At 36.7% G+C, this 22,871-nt stretch overlaps 1 protein-coding gene across 1 annotated transcript; it reads right to left on the reverse strand.

Moving 5' to 3' along the window:
- Nucleotides 1–10,861: 10,861 nt before the first annotated feature.
- On the reverse strand, nucleotides 10,862–22,503 carry LOC6053216 (protein big brother). Its single transcript, XM_001869308.2, has 3 exons — nucleotides 22,090–22,503; nucleotides 14,289–14,519; nucleotides 10,862–11,718 (listed from the first exon to the last, which is right to left on the reverse strand). Exons 1-3 carry the CDS (start codon nucleotides 22,252–22,254, stop codon nucleotides 11,419–11,421), a joined length of 696 nt encoding a protein of 231 aa, XP_001869343.1. The 5' UTR covers nucleotides 22,255–22,503; the 3' UTR covers nucleotides 10,862–11,418.
- Between the last annotated feature and the right edge of the window lie 368 nt (nucleotides 22,504–22,871).

Here is a 22,871-nt window from a genome sequence, read left to right on the forward strand (position 1 = left end):
AGTGCCCAGTCAAAAATCATCTGCTAGGCATTGTAGGATTCTATTTGAATTATTAAATAAATTTGAAATGTGCCAAACAAAATCTACATAAATGATTTTTCGCTTTAATATTGTTGGCGTTATGTTAGGATTAATATTAAAAAAAAAAATACAGTTTTAGGGTTTTCTGGCACTAAAACTGTAATAACACCAAAATTGGTGGATTTATTTGAATTAGAAATTAATTTAATTTTATTGAATTAGAAATTAAATTGCATTACAACAACCGTCCCCTAACATGACAGTTTTCGTGAGTTGCGCGTATCCACCGACAGATGGCAAGTGGGCCTCGTCGGAGTACGCCCATCAAATACGCAACTCAAAATTTGCATAGGAAACTTTTTTTCGTGGCGGCTTTTGTGGCACGCTCACTTCAACAGTTCTCGACTAATATTTGAACGTGGCGTATCTCTAAACAAGTTTTTAAAGAAAATGATTCCATAATGCTTATTGTGTCGTTTTAACCCAAATCAAGGCAAAAACTATATTTAATTAAACTATTCGCCTTTTTCAAAAATTTGGCTAGATAATATCTTAGGCCCACTGGGCCCACAAAACGGGGTACGCTCAGTTTGTATGGGAGCTGTCAACATGCTCCCGGGCTGCATTACAATACTATATATATTAATTTGTCAAAATTTCCATAGAGTCTTGATCAATCAATGATATGATATCATATACAAATTCGTTGATCTGGTGAATAGACGGTTTTCCGATAATGGTTGTATGGTTCGATGCAATTAATGATCGTAAATCTAGCCTGTAGCTTTCGAACTGCAATGTTTATTTGCAATTTGCTGCCTTCAAAGAAGTTAAGAACATCTGTGTTACCCTGCTACATGGATTCATCTTTACAGTAATTTTGGAAAAATTAGTTAATTATGTTAAATTTAAATTTAACAATATCGAAATCAAAATATTCTTTGAACAAAAAAGAAATTTTAAAAAACGACGAAATAACACGCCAAGTTAAATGCTCAAGCCCCTTGTTCCAGATGCGTCCAGCCTACTACTAACAGGCAAAAAATCAAATCAAACCATCCACATTAACGACCCCCGGGTCTTTTGTGGTCTCTATTGCAAGTTTCTGCTCGAACCTAGGAGTCCGAAGGCTTGAATGGGGAGAGCACCCAAACCTCTTTCTACTCCAAGGAACCTTCCACCCCAGTGTTTGAACTGACGACCTTTGGATTGCGAGTCCAACCGCCGCCAGCGATTCCACCGGAGTAGGCTTGGTTTGGTGTGTTGTTTGTACTTATGGCATGGAGACGACTCCTACACCTGGAATGACTTAACGGCCTAACAACCAAGGCCGGGACCGACATTTTACTTCCTCATCCGATGGAAGGTTGCAGCAGATGGGAATCGAACCCAGAATCATGCGCTTACAAAGCGGACAGCATAACCATTCGGCCACTAACAGGCACCAGAATCATAAATCAAAAGACCCGAAACGTGCACAGCTCGCAGTGACACCAGCCAACTATTCAGCCAGCAATCCCAGCAACCCTTTCTCCGAGTTACACATGGCCTGCTAAACTGCTGAAGGTGCTTCGAATGTTCTACACATAAAGAGTGAGAGGGAACATTTTTATTAATTTAATTTACGGGTTCTAATTTTTCCCCGTCGCCGCCAAGCGTGAACAACAAAAGCGAGTAATAGATTTGGGGCGTTACCGTGAAATGGACACATCGTGCTACGGCAGTGCGCCCAGCACGAAAGGGTCAATAAAATTATGCTAATTTTTGACAGTTACAGTTTGTTTGCTTATGGCTGGCTGTTCATTTGTACAATGTCATTGTGAAGGTCCGTTTGGGCGATGAACGCCCACTTTTGCTATGTTTCCCGGCGAAATAAATGGTAGCTCTGTTTTATAATCCCTAATGGTCCCTGGGACAAACCTTTCATCGGACCATCCCCGGGATCGACGAGATGAATGGCAGTTTTTTTTCGCTTTTCTATTCTGAATCGAAAAGTTTTTGTAAAAGGATTAGCCTAGACCAGGCAGTGCCATCAATCTGGAACGACAATATTTATAGAACTAATTTCTGCACTGTAATTGAAACTTTTATTGGGCTTTGGGAGAAATAAAAATAAACAGTCGTTTGGAAGAAGGATCCTGTTGAGGTAGGGTCCTTCGCAGGTAGCTTAAGAACGACATTGGTACAATAAAAGGAAAGGACTCCTCACTGAAACGATGTTTGTCACCGTTTCTTGAACAATCGTGGGAGGAGACGTCTTCTTCGCTTTGAAACATAAAATAAATATGTATTGCTTCCAACTTCTTTTACCTGTTCCATGTTCCAGAAAGGATCATTCCCAGCAGGGAGTTTCGACTTATTATGACATCATGAAAGAAGTTTGTGCGACTGAAAATGTGATTTCTTCGATTTTCCCAAACTCGGCGCACAAAGGGCTCCGAAATGTGCTCGATAAATAGTGTAAATGATCCATTGTTTGTTTTTCTTCAGGATTTGAAGAGATAGAAGAATCCATCCTTGTCGGAGTTTGCACTATGATCTGCTTTGTCGTTTTTTAAGGATTTCATACGGCAATTCAGAACGTATTGGTTCAGTGATTGAATAGCGTCGGACAGGATCACGACGGATGGTGTCAAAGATTTCTTAGAGATAAAATAGTTTTCAGAGTGATAAATTACATCCTAAAGATGAAGGTGGGAAGAAATACTAGGGATATTCGAAAATAAAGCTGTTTGTTTAAAAATCAAATATAATAAGCATGTTTTGGCATTTTTTGTCCATTAAAATCAATCTCTATTTTTAAATCTTGTACACCCAAACCCCGATGGTTTGATACCAACTGTTGTCACTTTTTCGTTTGACACCCTTTTACAAGTTCACACACTACCAAACGTTTGTTTTGATAGTGTGCGAAGTCAGTCAAAGTGTAAAAGTGACAGTTCGTCACTTTTTCGTTTGACCAACCAACGGGGTACAAACTAAAAAAGTGTCAAACGAACTCAACCAACGGGGGTTGAGTGTAGTTCCATTTTGGAATATATTTAATTTAAGAGCTTAAAACATTTTTAGAAAAAATAAGACATAAGGTTATCCGAAGTTCCACACAAACCTTCGGATAATCGAAACTTCGGATAATCGGGTCTTGGAATAATCGAATCTGGCCTGTTGTATCTCTGCCTCCATCGGACAAATTATCAATATTAAAATGTGAAATTATTGCGATTTTTTTAAATGAATATATTTTTATTTATTTTTATGCTCTAAAACACAGATTTTGAACCATTCCAAATGCTAAGCATAAATCGAAAAATCTATTGAAAAATACTTTTATGCAATTCCGTTGTGAAACAACAACTTTTGAGTCACAGAGAAGTATTGATTTAATAAAATGTCAATAAATAATAAATTTTTAAAAAACATTTGTTTTTAAATATGCAAAATGTACTCAATGCTAACAAATCCATTTCAAATCGCTTTAATTGATTAGGCTATTGAAAATTTTATTTCAAGTTTTTTTTTTTCAATTAAACAATTCAAAATACATGGTATAACGCTTATTTATGAGTTTAAAATCAAATAAGTCCGTTGTAAATAATTTTCAAAGTTTACATTTTTCCCAAAAATTAAATTTCCCATAATCAGTATTTTTTTTTTGAAAAAAAAAATAGAATGTTTTCTGGGACAAAACCCCGCATCTTTTAAGCCATTCAGAAGTATAGAGCAAAATGTTGGCGACGAGTTATGACTTTTTTGAAATAGTGTTTTTTGTAAAAAATATAAAATCTTGTACATGAAATTTTTTGTCCTTATTTTATCTTGTAAAATCAAATTTGCAATCGAAAATTGATTAATTTTTCTATTTTTTCTGAAAAGTTTTTATCAATCAAAAAATTATTTGAAAAGTTACAGATTTTTGAATATTTACGTACCATTTTTGTATGAACAGTTGCCAAAATTGTATAGAGATTTGTATGGGTGAACCAATGACACAAAATGGCTTCTTTGGTTGGTTCCCCCACAAAGTTTGAACCATATAAAAAATACATAAAAAATGGTCGAAATCGGTCAATTTCGTAGAGATTTGCTCAGGGAGCAAAAAGGGTAGTTTAAGTTGCAAAAAGAAGATTTTTTCAGCACGCGTCGTACATTTATCCAACGAGGTTCATCGATTTGGATAAATACGACGAGTGATGAAAAAATCAAGTTTTGCAACGAGTTCCATACAACATTTATTGCAATTCCGAAAAAACCCTTTGAATATAATTCCAGATTAAATTTTCAAAACAACCTACCCTTCATGGGTTTCATATGCAGACCTTTTAAAAATTTAATCTAGAATTATAATTCTTATGCCCCAACAATGAATCGTTTAAATCAGAAAAATGTTGAAAAGTACTACTCTTCCAAATAAGTGCTGAAAAGTTCAACTTTTCAGATTCCGTTTCAGTGCTGAAAAGTAGAACTTTTCAGCATTTGTTTTGAAAAGGGTTACTATTCGATTCTGTTACTTTTGGTAGAGAAAAGGAGGCTGTTTCGTCGTCCGAGAATGACAGGAAATGTAAGTAGTTTCACGACAGAATTGCAAAAAATATTGTTTTGATAATCATATTTAGAATGTTTGAGCTAGATTAAAATATTTTGAATTTTATGAAATTCCGATGTTCAGCACCGCAAAAGCTTTTTTAAGCCAAAATTAAAATTTTCGACAATATTTTGATATATTGAAAACCTATGATTGCAACAGGTCTTAAATGCATTTAAAAATCTTTTTTACATTAAAATGTTGAAACCATGTTTCGTTATTTCATTTTTTATTTTGCTGATTTGCTCGATTTTGAAAAGGGTGGGACATTAAGTTAGAAAAATATTTGCATCGGCCTTATTTTGTAAAGGAAAATTCAATTTTCCATCAAAAACACCCAACATTTTTTTTCCAACGTACTCAGTCATTTTCATTTTTATGAAAATCTAAAAAATTGCTGAAGACTTGGTGTCGATCAGAATCAGAATCAATTTATTGACAAATGGAAGCCACTCAAAAAGTATCAGCAAATTAAAAAAAGTACTAATAAAATCTTTTTGAGGATTTTGAGGAGATATACATTTAAAATAAATTATTGATTAGACAATTTGATAAGTTGATAATTTACCAATAAATGTTTAATTACACAGTCCAACAAGATTTTGTCTCTGAGACGAGTATATGTGTTCCTTTTAGTAAGAATCATGCACCGTTGAATCCAGCTTCCGGCGTCACCCAGGAATGATTCAAATGGTCCCAATTTTTGAGGTACACCCGTTTGAAATGTTAGTTCAGGCCAAAATTAGCCACTTGTCGACTATTTTGACAAAGAACTATTGAATAAACAAATAAACCAATACATATCACAAAGTTCGTTTTCCTCTTTCTAATCACGCTGGTTTTAAAATTTGATTGTTTCTACGCAGTATTTATAGCCATTTTAAATTATATTTTTCACGTTGGTTCTCATTCAAGTTTTCAGCACACATGTAAAGTCAAATTCTAATTTTAAAATGGCTCTAAATTTGCGTTAAACTAATCAAATTTTAAAATACCAATGTTTCAGGGGAGAAGACGTGAACTTTAAGATGCATGTATTAGTTCATTTGTTTATTCCATTTGTTCTTCCTCAAATCACGTCGGCAAGTTGCTAATTTTGTGCAATAAACAACATTTCAAACCCTTGTATCTCCGAAATTGGGACCATTTGGAGCAATTCTGGACCCGGATTCGAATTCAGCAGGCAGAAATCTACTAGGGACACATATTCTCGTCTCAGAGACAAGAAACATTTGATTTTTTGTTGAACTGTGTTATAAACTGATTAAATGTGCATAGTTTACTTTTTACAGTGACTTTAGATTCTAATGATTCAATCACTTTAGAATAAAAGTAAGAATCATGCACCGTTGGATTTCCCAGCTTCCTTCTGCGTCACCCAATTAGAATGATTCAATGATACACAACTGGAAAATTATCCGCCCAGTAAACGTGCTCAATTGCTCGTCTTCGACAATCCCCGACCGACTCGACGCGACTGTCCATGCATATGTGATGACAGCCCGTGACGTTTGACGTACGTAATACAGCAGTGGAGGTGATCCTAGTCTCTATACGACGCTTATTGCACAACTAATCATCGACGGCTGTGCGTTATGGTGAAGAATCACTTGAACTTTTGTACTTACAGACAGTCAGTGATATTCGATTCAATCGACGTTGCTTTCACTTAAAGCAGTCGATGCAAATGATCGTGCACGTGGCGTGTCACGATTCGCGCCGCTATTGGACACTTGCATGCACGGTAAAAAAAGAATTATAAAATAAGTTTTAAAACACTTTGTATTACTTTTCTTTGTTTTAAGTTCTTTAAATAATGTTTTAACAATAAACTCAATAAATTAAAATATAGTTATTACTTCTGTGTACTGTGAGGTTCAAGCACTCGCATGACTCCCCTTGGAATCACCCTCCGGCGAGATCTGTCATTTGTTCTTCCTCAAATCACGTCACGTCGAGTTGTACCTTGCGCAATATTGAAATTTTTACGCCCTTGTCCCACTTCCGGTTTTCAACCAGGAGAAGAGGGTAGTAGCCGGTCGGAGGTGTTCGGCATGGATTGAAATAATAATAAACATTTATTTTGATCGGGTGCGTTTTCACCCTCTTGCGCTCGTGGAACGACGACCCTTAAACGATGAACTCTGTTCGGATGCAGAAGCTCCCCAGCTCTCATACACATAATCCAATACGCATTTCAAACGAGCCTGAACCATTAGTACACAAAAAGTGAGAATACTTCTCTGTAGAAGAGAGTGAGGTAGCCTTTTCGATGCTATTATCCAACGAAGCGCGCATACCTATCAGTTCATAGATAATTGGACTGGATTATTTTTCACTGATGCATAATCAAATTTCGGACAATTCTAACTTTTTTACTAAAACTGCTATAACTCGAAAAAAGCAACACTTTCGTAAATGGATGACGCAAATATCCGATTTTTTGAAATGCTTCAAATACAAAAAAAAACTTAACTTTTGATTACTTTCTCCATTTGTCTATGTCCCAACATACTTGCAAGGAACACATCGCACACCCGGAATGCTGTTTGTTATTGCATATCCCGTAGCTCGTGCAGCTCGTACGACCGACTACCGGGAAGCCCCTAAGTCCGGCGACGTGCCTCCGAATGCCAATCGGGGGCTTCACGGAGTTCAAATATTTCTTTTAATTTAATTTTCCAAAGAATGCCGGCAACTTTGACGACGACGGGGGTGTAATAAATCTCGTTTAATTGCTGCTAATACAAAGTAAATAAACAGCGAACGAACACTTTCCTTTTTGGAACCGGTTCCCTCTCTTTGGCAAGCGAACTTTATTGTTGGTGTCCTTCTAGGAATTTCGATGAACCTGAACACGGGGTGGGGGGAAGGGACGAAACAAATCCTGGACTACCTGGTCTCTGGTATCCCTGTCTTATCCGACCTGGTAATCCTCTCAATACGCTCACATGATGCAACAATGATACACGTTTGAGTGTCCCTTTCCTCTCGAGTATCACATGTTAATCTCTACGACGAACCTGTGGACCAGGGATTAGGACCAGTCTTGCATGCACGGAAAAGCAACGCTTCTTCCGGATCGTCGGAATCCGTGAATGGCGTTGTTACTCATTATGTTCGGATCATCCTCGAATTGTGACAATGCAGGTCGAGCGTGGAAATTTTTCACTTGCACGTGTAACGCCAACCGTGTGGACTTCCGACTATGGTAATACGGTGCGTGGGAAATCATCCGTGGAAGGTAACCTGAGATTAGGATTTTAAATTCGGGTGCAGCTGATCCTTTGGATGATTGTGTGCGTTGTATAGGGCATTGGATGAGTGAACGGCAGGTAGCACGTGTTTGAATCGAATATGTAGGGAGTTCGGAACCTGAACCATGCATGTATGTATGTATTACATTGCTATGACCAACTGGAAACATGTTTTATAATCACTCGAAAATCCAACTTCTTCAGTAAACCTCCGTTACGTTACATATATACCATTCTTGACAATATTTTTTTCGAAAAGTTCAGAAAATTTCGTACAAACATGAAGATTGGGCCACTGGTTGCTGAGTTACAGCGGATAAAAGAAAAAGAAACAGGACAAATGTGTTTTTTAAGTCTCATCCAATAGGGCGTCCCAAAAAAAAAAGTTGCCAAAACTTTGGTGATAGATTAAGATGTCAGGAATAATGTTTCCATACAACAAAAAAATCCCAAAAATACAAATCGCGCGCTGAGCTTGAAGGAAAGTGCCTTTTCCGTGTATTTTTCAGACAAGCGCGTAACAAACATACAAAAGTCATCCAAAGTTGGTCGCCCGGGCTTCAAGTTATAGTTTATTGTCCCCTGAACAAATTTAGTCCATAAAAGCTTGTGTTTGGGTATGGCAGGGCGTTTAAGGGAGAGAAAGTTGTAATTTTCAGTGAAAAAAAAAAATCAAAAGAGCACTCCGCAAAAAGTGCCAAAAAAATCCTGTTTGCCTTCCTTACTGATGTAAGGCTATAATCCTGCTCTAAAAATGAACTTTTTATGTAAAGCTCGAAAACCCACCTTGATGTATAAATATCGACGCAGAATCGAAAACTGAACAAATGTCTGTGTGTATTTGTGTGTGTATGTGACCAATAATGTCACTCAGTTTTCTCAGCACTGGCTAAACCGATTTTGATCAAACCAGTTGCATTCGACTTGGTTCAGGGTCCCATACAGTGCTATTGAATTGTTTGATGTTTCGATAAGTAGTTCAATAGTTATGTATAAAAATGTGTTTTCGCTTATTTTCAGAAGTTGCATAAATTGCAGGAAATCATCATGTTGTATATCGTTGGTTAGGTAATCTAAACTTTCCAACAAGTCCAAAACATTGAAGATCTGGCAACCCTGTCTCGAGTTATGACCACTAAAATGATATTTATGTACTTTGTTATTCCGGATCTAAAAAAAGTAATGAAATTTGTGTCCAAACCCATCTTATTACCCATTGTTGGTAAAGAGTGAGGAAGGCATCAACCACATAGGTGGCTTAAGTTAGTTTTTAACATTCAATTTATGTCAGCGCAAAGTCGAGATATTAGGTAAATACTTTGGATATTTTCATTTTGTTCGTTCAAAAACGATTGTTTTTAATATTTTAAAAGTGACGTAAACGACATATTTATAAATACTGCTCTGTGATCTACTTGATTTGAACAAATAAAGCTTTTTTTGAAAAAAAAGTTTGTTCATAAATAAACTTGTTTCATTCGAATGTACATGCCAAAAAATCACATTCACAGCTTAGAGATATGAACTTTAGTAAAATAAATATTAGTTAATGATGACATTCTAATCAATCGTTCTAGGGGTGAGCACCAAAGTTTTGACTACTTTTTATTTTTTTGGGACGGCCTAATGTCTAATGTCGCTTGGGCCCTTTTGAAATATTAGTCTTAATTAAAAAAGAGTCAAAATATTGTTTTCAAAAAGATCGGAAATTTCACGAATGTTTCATATTTTAACATTGAAAATCGGACCATCAGTTGCTGAGATATCGACATTCGAAAATGGAGGGTTGTTTGGATGAGACCTAAAAAAATAATTTTCCTGTTTCTTTTTTTTTTATCCGTTGTATCTCAGCAATTAGTGGAACCTTTGTTGTTTTACTATGTCACTTTTATATAAAATGGCTATTTCGCTGAGTAAAAAAAAATCTCAAAATAGCAATCTTTAACTAACTTTTATTTGAGTTATCTAAAAAACTCTCCAGAGATTTTTACATCATTATAAAGAAGAAGTCTTGAGCTTTCAAAAGCAACAAACAGAATGTTTTTTTTGTTCACCGAAAAAGATATAAACATTGGAAAAAGGCTTAACAAAAACCGTAAAACCGCTCTAACCTTTTACTAAAAAGTGCTAGCGCCTTTGATTTGTTGTCAAAAGACGCGTTTTTTAATTCTCTAAATGTTCTTTTTAGACACCAAAATTGCCTAAAATAAAACAAGAAAGTTATACAATAAAAACACTTTTTAATCGTATAAACTGCTGTAGAATTAACAGATTAAGAGATAAAAATTTAGTGTCGTCAGTAAAGTTGTTCAGAATGGTTAGCACTACAATACTGTTCAAGAAAGTATACCCCTATCTCATCAGGGTTCGGAGATAGTTTTCTGAAAAAATGAGAAAATTCAGGACCACCCTAGGATCAACATGGCCAAAAGACGTAAAATTTCATACAGATCAATAGTTCCTTTGACACCAAAGCTCTGAATTGCCTCTGCGCAGCAGAAATATTTTTTAGTGCTAAATTCACTTCTCAGACCACTGTGGCGCGGCCGAAATCAAAACTTCTCGGATTGGGCTCAAAATTGGAGTGGGGGTTCGCAGGCCGAAATAATTAGGATTGTATTTTTTTTGTTTGGTGGCTTACGCCGTGCTTGGGTGATCCGAAAAATTGCCATTTTCATCGATTTTCGCAAAAACTACATTTAAAAAAAAAAGTCATAACTCTGCGTCATTTTAAGCGATTTTAGCTGTCTTGTTCGCAAATGGAAGGTGATAAGTTGACCTTTCAAGGAAAAATAGTTTGAGTTATACATTTGTAAATGTATAAAAATATCTTTATCGATTTCCTCTGGAAACTCTAAATTCGAGCGATATCCGAAGTTCCGTAAATCCTTCGGATAACCAAAATTTTGGATAATCGAGGCTTCGGATAATCGAGTCTGAGCTGTATATGAATTTCTTTCACTGTCTAAATATTTCCTTTCAAAAAATAAAACAAAGATCATTTTAAAATCATTGTAACAAAATGTTATCGTATTTATTGACACCTTAAACTTAGAAACCTAATATATTTATATTATAATCTTCGCGAACGACAGAAGGAAAGAAAAAAAAATCGCAATCGTTCTGCTTCGTATTTGGTAGCTCCTTTGAGATTTCATCGTTTTGGCCTTACACGTAAAGGTTTTAAAATTAAATATAAAAAAGTCTCTGTCGATTTCTAGCCAGCTGTGTATAAGTAATCAAAAATAGGTTTAAAATATAAAATTGCAAACGTAACAACAATCATCGAATCGAACGAAAGGTGTTTCCTAGCTTTTTTGTGCGTGGCGCATTTGAAAAGTAAAATTATATTTACAAAAATGAAGTGTTTTGATGCTACTACTGCTATTGCCGGGGCAGGGACATCTAAGTTGATTCTTTTTAAGTAGTTAAAATGCTCGTCGATTTCAATGTGTTACATACATCTATCTGGCTTAAGTGGGTGGACTTTTATATTGTGGAGCAGTTGGGGGGAGAGTATTAAAATCACATCATTTCATCCGTTTCTTGTTTGCGAGCTTATCGCCTCCACATGCCAGTGGCCCCGGTTCCGACGCCGACACCGATTCCGGTACCCGCGTTCCGGCGCATCTGTTCGAACTCGTCCTGGGTGGTGCGTTGGTACGTTCGCTGCTTGTCCTCAAAGTCGCGCAGCCTCTGGTTGTAACGGTCCAGCTGTTCCCGCAGGATGGCGTCCTCCTGGGCGGCCCGCTTTTCGTCTAGCTCGAGACAACCGATTCCGTCGAGCCGTTCCATGTCCAGCCAGCCGCGGAACCGTACGCACACTCCGTTCATGATCAGGTGGGACTTGATGTGGACCTGGAAGTGGGGAAGAATTGGAAAAGAAAATAATAAGTCTAAGATTCTATAAAAGCGAAAACGTTGGAGACATTTTGACAAACGCTCACCTTTAGCATTGTTTACCTTGAGCAATAATGCAAACTATACTGAAGGTGTGTAAACGTCAAAACATTTTCTGTCAATGCATCGAATTAAATGTTTTTACACACTGAATCATTCCTAATTCGTGCAATGTTTGCAAATCATTAGGCAAACGATGCATTTCCCTCCAAGTTTGCAGCATTTACGCAAATTAAGCACCGACTGGCTGCTCGTCGTCATTACCTTCTCACCTCGGGTCAAACGGAACCAACGGCTCTCGTTCCACCGACGAGGACACCCTCGCCGTCCCCATTCAACTCGATTCCGTCCGGAACAAAAGGGGGCCAAAGAACAAAAACGGCTCACTTCAGTTCCACTCATTTAGCATCAAACAATAACACCAAATGACATGCTCTCGTATACAGCTAGTAAACATAAGCTCGTTTTATGTTTGCGCACACTCTGCAATTATGCGGCGATTCCATTCAGACGGAACATTTATTTAAGCAGGCAGGGACGTATTCAAATGCTGTTGGCAGAAAAGTCGGCAGAAGTGATGATGCGTCTGTGACAGCTACGCGCCCTACCCTAATGGGCACTTACGCCCTCCTCGTTGCGCCAATTGGTTCGAACGCGCTTGCTTGGATGCGGACCAGCTGACGTCCTGCAAAAGTGAGGTTAGGTCTCGCGTGCCTCTAATTGGCATCGATCCCACTCGCTCGTTCCTGGGGTCCAAGCTGTGCCACTTGATCTCGGTTGAGCACGGACCTCGGGAAGAACGCTGGCAACAAGTTCCTCAACTTTGTTTACAGCTGACGGACTTTCGGGTGCCAAAGATCATAACAAACAACGTCGATGCGATGCGAGTAGGGTCAGAGGAAGTGATGCTGAAAAGTATCGAATTACACCGATCGTAGTCGGCGGCGGCAGGTCACATTCCTGAAGGTCGAAGAAATCTCGGTACGCTTGCTACGCTACGACACCCTAATTGGGTCAATTTACAGCGAGGCGGCCTCCTGCGCGCTGAAGAGGTTCTGAAGAATCCACTCGACACTCGGCATGGAAATAGAACCGAACTCGTGCACGGCACGAGATCGAGAGGCCAGCTTCCGTGGAGGTCTCGTCAGCGTGACAGCGAACCTTGTTTGAGGAGGTGCGGCGCGGGGGAGTTCGAACCCGTGCCGTAAATTATTGTTATGACAAAGCTGTACGGTACGCAGCGTTTGGCTGATGGCTTTTGAATAGATTTACAACGGACGGAGAAGTGGATGACAAATGTTTCAAGAATGTCAAACAGATAGAGCTATTAAGAGGCGAAGGGCTTCCGAATTTGATCCGGGTTAAGCGCGCACGAACAGCGTATTAAGTGTCTTGTCCATTGACTAGATACATGAAAAAGTGATGTTATTTTACCCCTGGAATTCACTTTACAAGTTTGACACATTGGTACCTTTAATATAGTCCGCCTTGGATCGTAGAAAAATAGAGCAAACGATGTTAAAGGTATGGTATGTTTGACAACAGCAAATGTCAAACGCAGGGCTGGACTTTCTCGAGTATCGATGTTAAAAAACTTGTCAAAGATGAGTCACGCTCGGAATCCCCCAGCAACGATTATAAAGACCGTCGCCTTGGCCGTCGTCGGACGAATTAACAAAACACAATCGAGCCTAATTTGCATTTCACACTAGCCGCCGACGACGGCCGCTACTCTGCCTGTGCCGTATGAATCTCATGAATCACATGGCGTTACGGTGATCGCCCAAGTCGTTCAAATCTTTGGACTTAATCTGGTGCCTAATTCATGGTGGCACGTTTAAATTTCTTCAGAAAAAAATCCGGTCAAGTCGTTTCCGGAAGAAATTTTGTTTCTTAAAGCAAACTATAAAATCAATTCTGCTGCTCTTATTTCAGAAGTCTGGAATGCGACACTTCTGCGCAGGTCCTGGGTCCCGGACACCAAGATGGCTCCCCCGTCGAGTGCGCAGCTATTTATACGCAGTCAAGAGCTTGGGCGACCTTCCCTTCCCTAGCAAAACAAAAAGCACCAAATGATGCCCATCATGTGTCTAGCCCGAGGGGGTGCTGCCACATACCACGAGACTCTACCCCCTGGTCCGGAAATTGCTTCAAGTTGCAACCCTGCTGGAAATGGACGAAAAATCGATAGTCCTGTCCGTCAGCCATCGAGAGAATGGATCGATTTGTCCCTTTATTTTTTTGGGCAATTTCAAAGCAGAACACCCCCGATGCGAGCCATAAATCATCCGGACGTTTCGAAATCTGGACACGTTCTGCGTTCGAAAATTGCCATACGAAATCCAACATCCGAACGTAACGAATCCCTATTTGTCACGCCATTTTCAAATTTGCCCCCAATTATCTGCGCCTAATTGAGTCCTCTCGAGTGATGACATGAAGAAGACTGGCCATGACAACAACATTTTTTTGTTGAATTGAAGCAAATAATAATCTCCAAGTATGCCACGCTAAAAAAGTCTACCAACCTTGCCGTGCTCCTTGTCAAAGTCGCACTCCTTCTCGATGCCTAGATGGACCGGGTGATGGTGGTGGTGGTGGTGCGGGTGGTGGTACAGGCCGTGGTTGGGGTTGAACATCAGCTGCAGGTTGATGCCGGTCGCGGCGAACGACACCTCGGTGTGACCCTCGCAGCAGCCGGCCCGGAAGCGACCCCGTCGTTCCTCGATCGGGCGGTCCCGGAAGCCAGTGAAGCGGACCTGAAGAATTAGGGGGAGAGAGAATGGGAGGGAATGTTAGTATTTTTCAATATTACGTGCGGAATTAAAAGCGTCCAGATTTGGCTCCATTTTGGTTCAAGAACAATTTTGAACATCTGACTGGCGTTCCACATTCTTAGATTACGAGCCAATTTTCAACTACAACTTGTATGTATAACTAAAACTTTTTGAGATGTCGACAATCAGGATGTGTCGACTTCTCAAAAAATTCAGTAAAAGCTCTGTTGCGTTCCGCTTTGTAGGCATTTAATATAAATATATCTCTGGAACAAGAAACATTCTTCCAATATTTTTAAAATAAACAAGGCTGATGCAAATATTTTAAATTAAAATAAAAAATTGAAAAATTTTAGCAGGTTGAGAAAACGAACTTTGAAGTTTGAAAAATGTTTCCCATTTATTTTGAATACGCCATCATTTCATTGCACATAAATTCAACAGAGATCTCAAAAATGCTCATATTTGTGCTTTCGATAAGTTTGTATTGATAATTGTATGAATTAATTGCTTACAATTTGAAAAAGTGCGCAGGATGGGACCTGGAATGTGAACATTTTCTTAATAGTCCAGAAAAATGTTCGCATACCATCCCGATCGAAGCATGCTCCCAAAGTTACCATCAATTGTAAACAAATGGCGAGTGGAAAATTGCAATTTTAATGGTTTTAAAAAGTGCGTCAATTCGCGTTTTAAGTGACATAAACGACCTTCACACTTTGTATTGATGAATTCCTGTAAAATTATGATCCTTTGACGGGTCAAACAGGTGAGTTTAGCTCAAGGCAATACCAAGCGAGTCAAATATGCGAACATTTTCATGGCGGGACTCATATTTGAACATTTTTCAGATGGGTCAACCAAACTTGCCATTGATTATTGAAATTCATGAACAAAGTGGTAAATATTATTGGTTCATCTTAAACAAATATAAAAAATTAAGCTATTGCAACATCTAACTAAAATCGGCAAAAATGCATATCGGACATTTATGCGAACATGGGCAGACAAAAATAACTTTCATATTTTACATATTTGACGAACATGGAATATCCGCTCTTGCATATAATCCGAAAATTATGTATTGAATGTATTTACGTCGTTAAACCTACATTTTCTAGGAAAAAGCATTGAAATGAGAAAAATGAATGTCATTTCTTCGGGCATTTAAAGAGGCATATCCGAACATTGATGTTTAATTAAAGCTTTTAGAAAGCTTTTTTATCTGAAATCAAGTAATAAATAAATTACTGACTTAATGGGAAGTGGACAAACGAGTTTATCTCAAAAAGTTTTGCGAAATAAATTGTTTAAATAATTAAAATCAGCGAATTGGGTGGAAAAGGATCGAATCCTTAACTTGCTTTTCATCAGAAAATTTTCCCCAGATGGAATTATTTGAAACCGCATTTTATCAACTTGTTGTAAGGATGAAATAAGAAATTATTTCCGTATTTGGTCATATCTGCCATATAACTAAATTCATCTATAAACAGTGCCACACATTTGAAAAATGTTTGTAATAAAGTTTTTTTTTTTGCAGTCGAAAAAGCTTTCTCATTAATTTAAAAACATTTCATGTTAAACCTGATAAAGTATTTGGTGCTTGATAAAAAAAATCTCAAGACATATTATTCTGTTAGAATTAATAAAGTTTTTATTTTTTATAAAGCAAGGAAACGTCTTCACTAAGTTTCTAAAATAACTTAGCCAATAAAAAATTATGCCTCGTGAGATTTAAAATTCAGTACCTACAACAAAAATGTTCAAAAATCAGTACAGACTCAGTCATCCGAAGCCACGATCATTCGAAGTTCGATTCTGCGAAGCTCTTCATACACAGCAAATTATCGGTTGCAATTTCAGTAAAATAATTAACTGAATGCGATTCAGTAATCATCACATTTACTGAAATTCGGTAATAAACAAAAACATTACTGAAAAATCAGTAACTGGCTATCTGTCAAACTGAAACGTCACTTCTGACTTATTGTTTGGATGCTGCCGAGAGAAAATCCTCATTCAAATGTGTTTTTGTATTGTGATCTTTAGAAACAAAGGTAAGAAAAATGTTAATTACAAATGCCTCGATGCTAACCACCTGTTTTTTAGGTTTGGACGATTGATGAAATAAATGAATGAATAACAGTATTTTAATGACAACAAGAAAATTACTGAATTTTCAGCAAAATAATTTGACGTTTCTTTTGCTGAAATTTCAGTTGTTTTGAAAACCATTTTACTGAAATTTACTGATATTACTTCAGCAGGGAAACGTTAGCAGGGAAAATTTTAGCTCTCGTATTGGCCACCAGATGGCGTCATTGAAATCCAATTTCCCTGCTCACTTCACATCGTCAGCAGGGAAAAAAATTGTGAAGACAGCAGGGAAAGTGAAATTTCCCTGCTAACGTAAATAGGATTTTTTTTAAACTATATTTTTTATCGTAAATGCAATCTTTTCAACAAAATATTTGCTTTGATGTATTTAAATTAGTTTTTTTTACGTATTTCAATGCCTTCGAATCTGAACAAATATTTTCCCTGCTAACGTATCAGTTACTGAGCCATAAGAAAATTCATAGTCATGGATCACAAAAATCGGCGTTTTCAAACCAAAATAATAATTTAAGTTTAAATTTACATTCAAACTTTTATACAAAGGTACTCAAATATGTTGGTGTAAAATATTTTCAAATCATTCCTGTTCTTCAAGTGTTCAACAGTGAATTTTATAATTGGGGCGTGGCTTATTATTGTGATGAGCATTTTCCTTGCTAACTTCACAGTTTTTTTTGTCACAGTTACCAAGCTTTTTGTTTTTTTTTTATACAAGCTAAGGTCTATGTCTCGGTCTATGTAGAACTATTTAAAAAATAAATTAGTAGTTTGTATTTAATTTTACACTAGCTTCTTCTGACATTTAAGTTTATTTCTGGCTCAGTAACTGTTACGTTATTTAGCATTAAAAATATACTTCCGATAATAAAGCTACTCCTCCATTAGCTAAATCAGGCCTGACCAACCCTTTTTGCTAAATTTTTACATTTTTGATCGTCTAATTAACAATTGCCAACATTTTCATGATTTGTTTGATGGAATCGATTCTCATGTGACCAGCGAACATAACTTTGATAATAGTTTGAAATAATACACATACTAGTCATTTTAATCATCATTTTTAAGTCAAAAATCAATCCGGCTCGCGGGCCAGTTAAAAAAAAACTGAGATTAAATTGCATTGAAATATACAAAAAATACTGTTGTTCAAATAATTACCGCATAAACAGCGAAAATATTAAAAAAAACGTTTCGTAAATAGTAGGCAAATTCTTAGAGATTTGGAGTTCCTCCAAAATATTTCTTTACTATTAATTGCTTGATATTAGAATGTTTTTAGAGCAATTTTACAAAAACTATGGAACATTAAGGCCAAAACTCCTAGTGACAATTATTTGAAAATCAATTTTTTTTTGCTAAAGTTAAATTCGTGTCTCTTAATTGATTCTTTTAACTGAAGTCACGGACAAAATCACCCTGCTTACGCGTTCCAGAATTGATTGATTTTTTTTTCAAACTGAAGTCCCAAACAAATCAAAAAAGTTTTCCCTGCTAACGTAACAGTTTGCTGGGCCAAGTGTTACTTCAGCAGGGAAAGCTTAGGCCACGCCCCCACAACGTTGTGAGCAGTGAAAAAAGTGAAGTTAGCAGGGAAAAAATCTGCCTATTATTTTTATTATGTTTTCAAAACATATTGGGCATGATACATTTTTGCGGCTTTCATGTTTTTTTCAATTAGATATGTTGCTTACAAAATAATATTTTCTTGAAATTACAAAAACAGAAAAAGGTTTTTCCTAGTTCATGAGAGGAACAGCCTTCAAGAGTATCATGGCGATATTTACAATGAGGTTCAGTGGCAATGTTATTACTTAGCTAAAGATAAAATGATTCATGTTCATGTTAAACTACTACCGTAATCTGGGGTGAATCGAGACTACAGTCTGAATAGGGACAGCAGTTTTTAGAGCACTTAAAGCTTTTAAATTTGGAAATGGATGTACACATTTTGTTGGCCTGACTCTCTTATAATTGAATCCAACCAGAAAAATCAAAATATTGTGCTCCAACATGGTTAAAACTGCTGTCCCATTTCGCCTCATGTGTCCCGATTGACCCCAGGACCGAAGCCGAAGTGTAAACAAAGAGTCTATCCTGCTCGTTCCTAACGTAAACATCAACTGGCGTGATCAGGATAGACTCTTTGTTTACACTTCGGCTTCGGTCCTTTTGCATTGTTTTGCTTGATTTGCCCTGCTGACGACGTTGTGGGTCGTTTACGGGACGTGGCCTACGTTTTCCCTGCTGAAGTAACACTTAACTCAGTAAACTGTTACGTAAGCAGGGAAAACATTTTTGATTTGTCTGGGACTTCAACTTCACTTAAAAAATTGATTCTGGGACATCTGTCTGAAAAAAATATAAATTTGGAAAAAATAGAAATTTAATTGTTTTAAAATAAAATTCTAATGCCAAGCGGTTAATGATAAAGAAATATTTGCAAGGAAATCCAAAGCTTTAAGAGTTATCCAACCAGAAAAGATGTGATATTGTTATTTCAAACAAAATATTCATTTGAGTTTACATTACAATCGTACTTTTATGAAAAGGTAGTAAAATGTGCTAGTGTTAAATTAAATAGATACCTACTCATTTATTTTTTTAATAGTTCTACATGACCTTACCTTGTATAAAAAAAAAAAACAAAAAGCTTGGTTACTGTGAAGTTAGCAAGGAAAATGCTCATCACAATAATAAGCCACGCCCCAATGAAAGAATTCACTGCTGAACACTTGAAGAACAGGAATGATTTGAAAATATTTTACACTTAAATTATTATTTTGGTTTGAAAACTCGTTTGAAAACGCCGATTTTTATGATCCATGACTATGAATTTTCTTCTGGCTCAGTAACTGATACGTTAGCAGGGAAAATATTTGTTCAGATTCGAAGGCATTGAAATACGTAAAAAAACTAATTTAAATACATCAAAGCAAATATATTGTTGAAAAGATTGCATTTACGATAAAAATTATAGTTTAAAAAATCCTATTTACGTTAGCAGGGAAATTTCACTTTCCCTGCTGTCTTCACAATTTTTTTCCCTGCTGACGATGTGAAGTGAGCAGGAAAATTGGATTTCTATGACGCCATCTGGTGGCCAATACGAGAACTAAAATTTTCTCTGCTAACGTTTCCCTGCTCAAGTAACATCAGTTGAAATTTCAGTAAATCATCTGTCAAAGTGACAAATATCAGTTAACTGAGATTCAGTAAAATCCAAATTACTGAATCGTTTACTGAAATTTCAGTAGATGAAAATTCAGTAAAACTTTACTGAATTTCAGCAAAAAAAATTGGTGTGTAGTAAGTTCGAATAATCGAATCACTATTTTTTATGTTTTTGGTTAACTTAGTCTTAAAGTCAAATTCGAGTTCAGCCACTCCAAACTTCCATTTGCCATGTTTTGCTGCGCGTAAAGGCAAATGCTCGTTTGGATACGTCAAACAAGTAAGTAAAGTAAATCTTTCCCAGCTCCTGAGGGGAACACCCTTGAAGAGTATCGGGGCCAGCATTTACAAAGTGGATTCAGTGGGCCATGTTATACATTACATATTCTTATATCACTTTTGGTTTTGGAAATTACTACGAGAAAAATGATTTTTTGTTCGATGTTTGGTTCGATTATCCCAAGATTCGACAAAGGTTGAGTCGTGAAGTAATTTGAAATTTTAAAATTCACTTTCAATCATCCAATAAAGCTTTAACATCAAGTGTACAATAATCTCAACTAAATTGGAATAAAGTATTAATTTGCTTGAAAATGTAGTTTATCCACAATTAAAACACAACCATATTTGAATAGGGACAAATTAGACCCATAATAATAATAAAACTTCAAAATGTTCATCAACATCTATAAATTGATTGATATGTAAATAAAAAAAAACAAACAATTCATGCCAACTTAACACGCTTAATCATTGCCTGTTTGCGACGCGGTCTTCCAGCGAAACTGGAATTCCCACAATTTGAATAAAGTGCGATACCAGCCAACTGTGCTTTGTTGTGTATTTATTTGTCAACGCAACCGGTGGTGGTGGCTCCCTATACGAAAAGCTTCTTACTCTTAATTCTGTATTATTGCCATTAGGTCACATTTGGCGCTGAACTGTTCAACGGTTTGCGTAATTGGGGGAACTTCCCACCCTGATGTTATTCATAATATGATTGGGCGATGTTGTTATAACTGTTTATGTAAAGAAAATGTTTCTCTAAGTTATAAATTTGTGATTGTTACTAAAGATAAATTTACAGAAAGTAAAACAAATAGTTTATCGTTATAGTTAATACTGTTTGAATATAAAATTGTGTTTCAACGTAAACATAAATATTTGTTTTTACAATTATATAGTTATTATGGAGTTAATACCATGCAACAATGTGATAATGGCTGAGAAAACTAATGAATGAAAATGATTTCGAAAACATTCCCTGATAAGGAATACACTATACATCGCATTTGTTCATGCTTATGTTTCAAAACACATGCAAATGAGTGTTATCAATTTCGTTATCGTTATCTTAGCTTTTTTCGAGGCAGTTGCATTTTTCAAATTAAAGTTCCACTGTCCGGCATTGGTATTATTTAAAAAAAAAATAAAGAAATTACAGTTCCATAGTTTTTTTCATATTTTTTTCGTTTTTATAAACTTAATTATATAATAAATATTGAAATTAGCTTTAAAAATATGACCATGCCTTTTTATTATACAAATTTGTATTAAAATTTCAATTAAAATCTCCTCATGAGCTTCACCTGAGTAAAGAAATATAAACTCAAAAAATATATTTGTAACATAATTCCAACTATGTTTGGCTGAGGTCGGAAGGAAAGAGGAACAAAAAAGCCTTTACGAATAATGATCTGAGTGTTAAAAAAAGTAAATATGGAATGATCACTTGTTCAACTGCCAAAATACTACAAACTACCTAAGCAGTTATAAAAAGTGTTGTTTAAAATAAATTCAATCAAAAACATTAAGTTCATATACATTTTTTTCTTAAAGGCTAATGAAATGTTGATGCATATGTTCTTTTTGTAGTATTTTTTTAACTTCTGCATTTTTTTAAATTTCCGGAAATATTTTTCCATTCGCAATGATCCGTCCGAATTAGAAAAAAATATATGAATTTAAACATAAACTTGAATACGGATTTTGCCTATCCAATGGATTTTCTATCAAATTTATAGATTCTCCCCACATAAACAATACTTTGCAAAACATTTGATAGAAACTTGCCTGATCATTTCTTGTTACTTGATATCGATTGAAAATTCTTCTATAGAATCTGCAATCTAAGGTCAATTCGCAGATATGCCAACATTTTTCCCTTACCTTCTTTGAATTTACCTGATTTTGACCAACAGCTTTGTTCCAGGTTAGGATGATTTCGCTCCCCAACCCAACAAACCCCATTCACACTCACCTCACTGTCCCGGCTGAGCTTTTTGAACAGGTCGTCCGTCTCGAACTTGTTCTTCTGGTCGGGCACGACGCGGGGCATTTTGAAGATGAATCTCGGCTTGGGCTGCTCGTATAATCCAATCGTGTCAAAGGGGATCATCCCCAGGGCGGCCGGATCGTTCATCATTTTTAAAAAGGTTTTTTTTTAACTTAAAATCACAAAACTGCACTAAAAGAGGTTTGGTTGGAGCTTGAGCTTAATCCTTTTTGACGCAGGACTACGTCCGTTTGATATCCTTCAAAGCACACAAATCCCGACGGATCAATCGAATCGCGTTTTTTTACTCAAATTGGAATTTCCAGGGTTTCACTACGCTCTGCGGCGAGAACCGAGAACCGTCACCATCCAGCGCTGAACGAAGACTGAGTCAAACGAGGGAGAACGGGGTTTCAAAGCTGCTGCTGCTGCTGCTGCTGAGTTGTACGGGTAGAGAAAAGTACATAAGGGAAAAGATCAGAGAAAACAGCAAGGAGGGTGAGAAACCCCTCCCATTTGAAGTAAATATTTACGGCTGAAGCTGAGAGAACAGATCTGTTTTAAGGGAACGGAGGGTTGGGAAGTGGCCACGCCCTCGGCGGTGGTGGAATGAGGATTTTATGTATTTTGAGGGGGGAAATTCGTTTTATGTGCTGAAACGATCAGCATAAAACGAGATTTGTGTCTGCGAAAAATGCTATACCAAAACTTCAGGGTAGAAAAATGAGGTAAAGGGTTAGTACAAGCTGCCACTGGTAACATATCAA

This window comes from Culex quinquefasciatus, chromosome 1, assembly GCF_015732765.1.
Source record: "Culex quinquefasciatus strain JHB chromosome 1, VPISU_Cqui_1.0_pri_paternal, whole genome shotgun sequence".
NCBI classification, from domain to species: domain Eukaryota; kingdom Metazoa; phylum Arthropoda; class Insecta; order Diptera; family Culicidae; genus Culex; species Culex quinquefasciatus.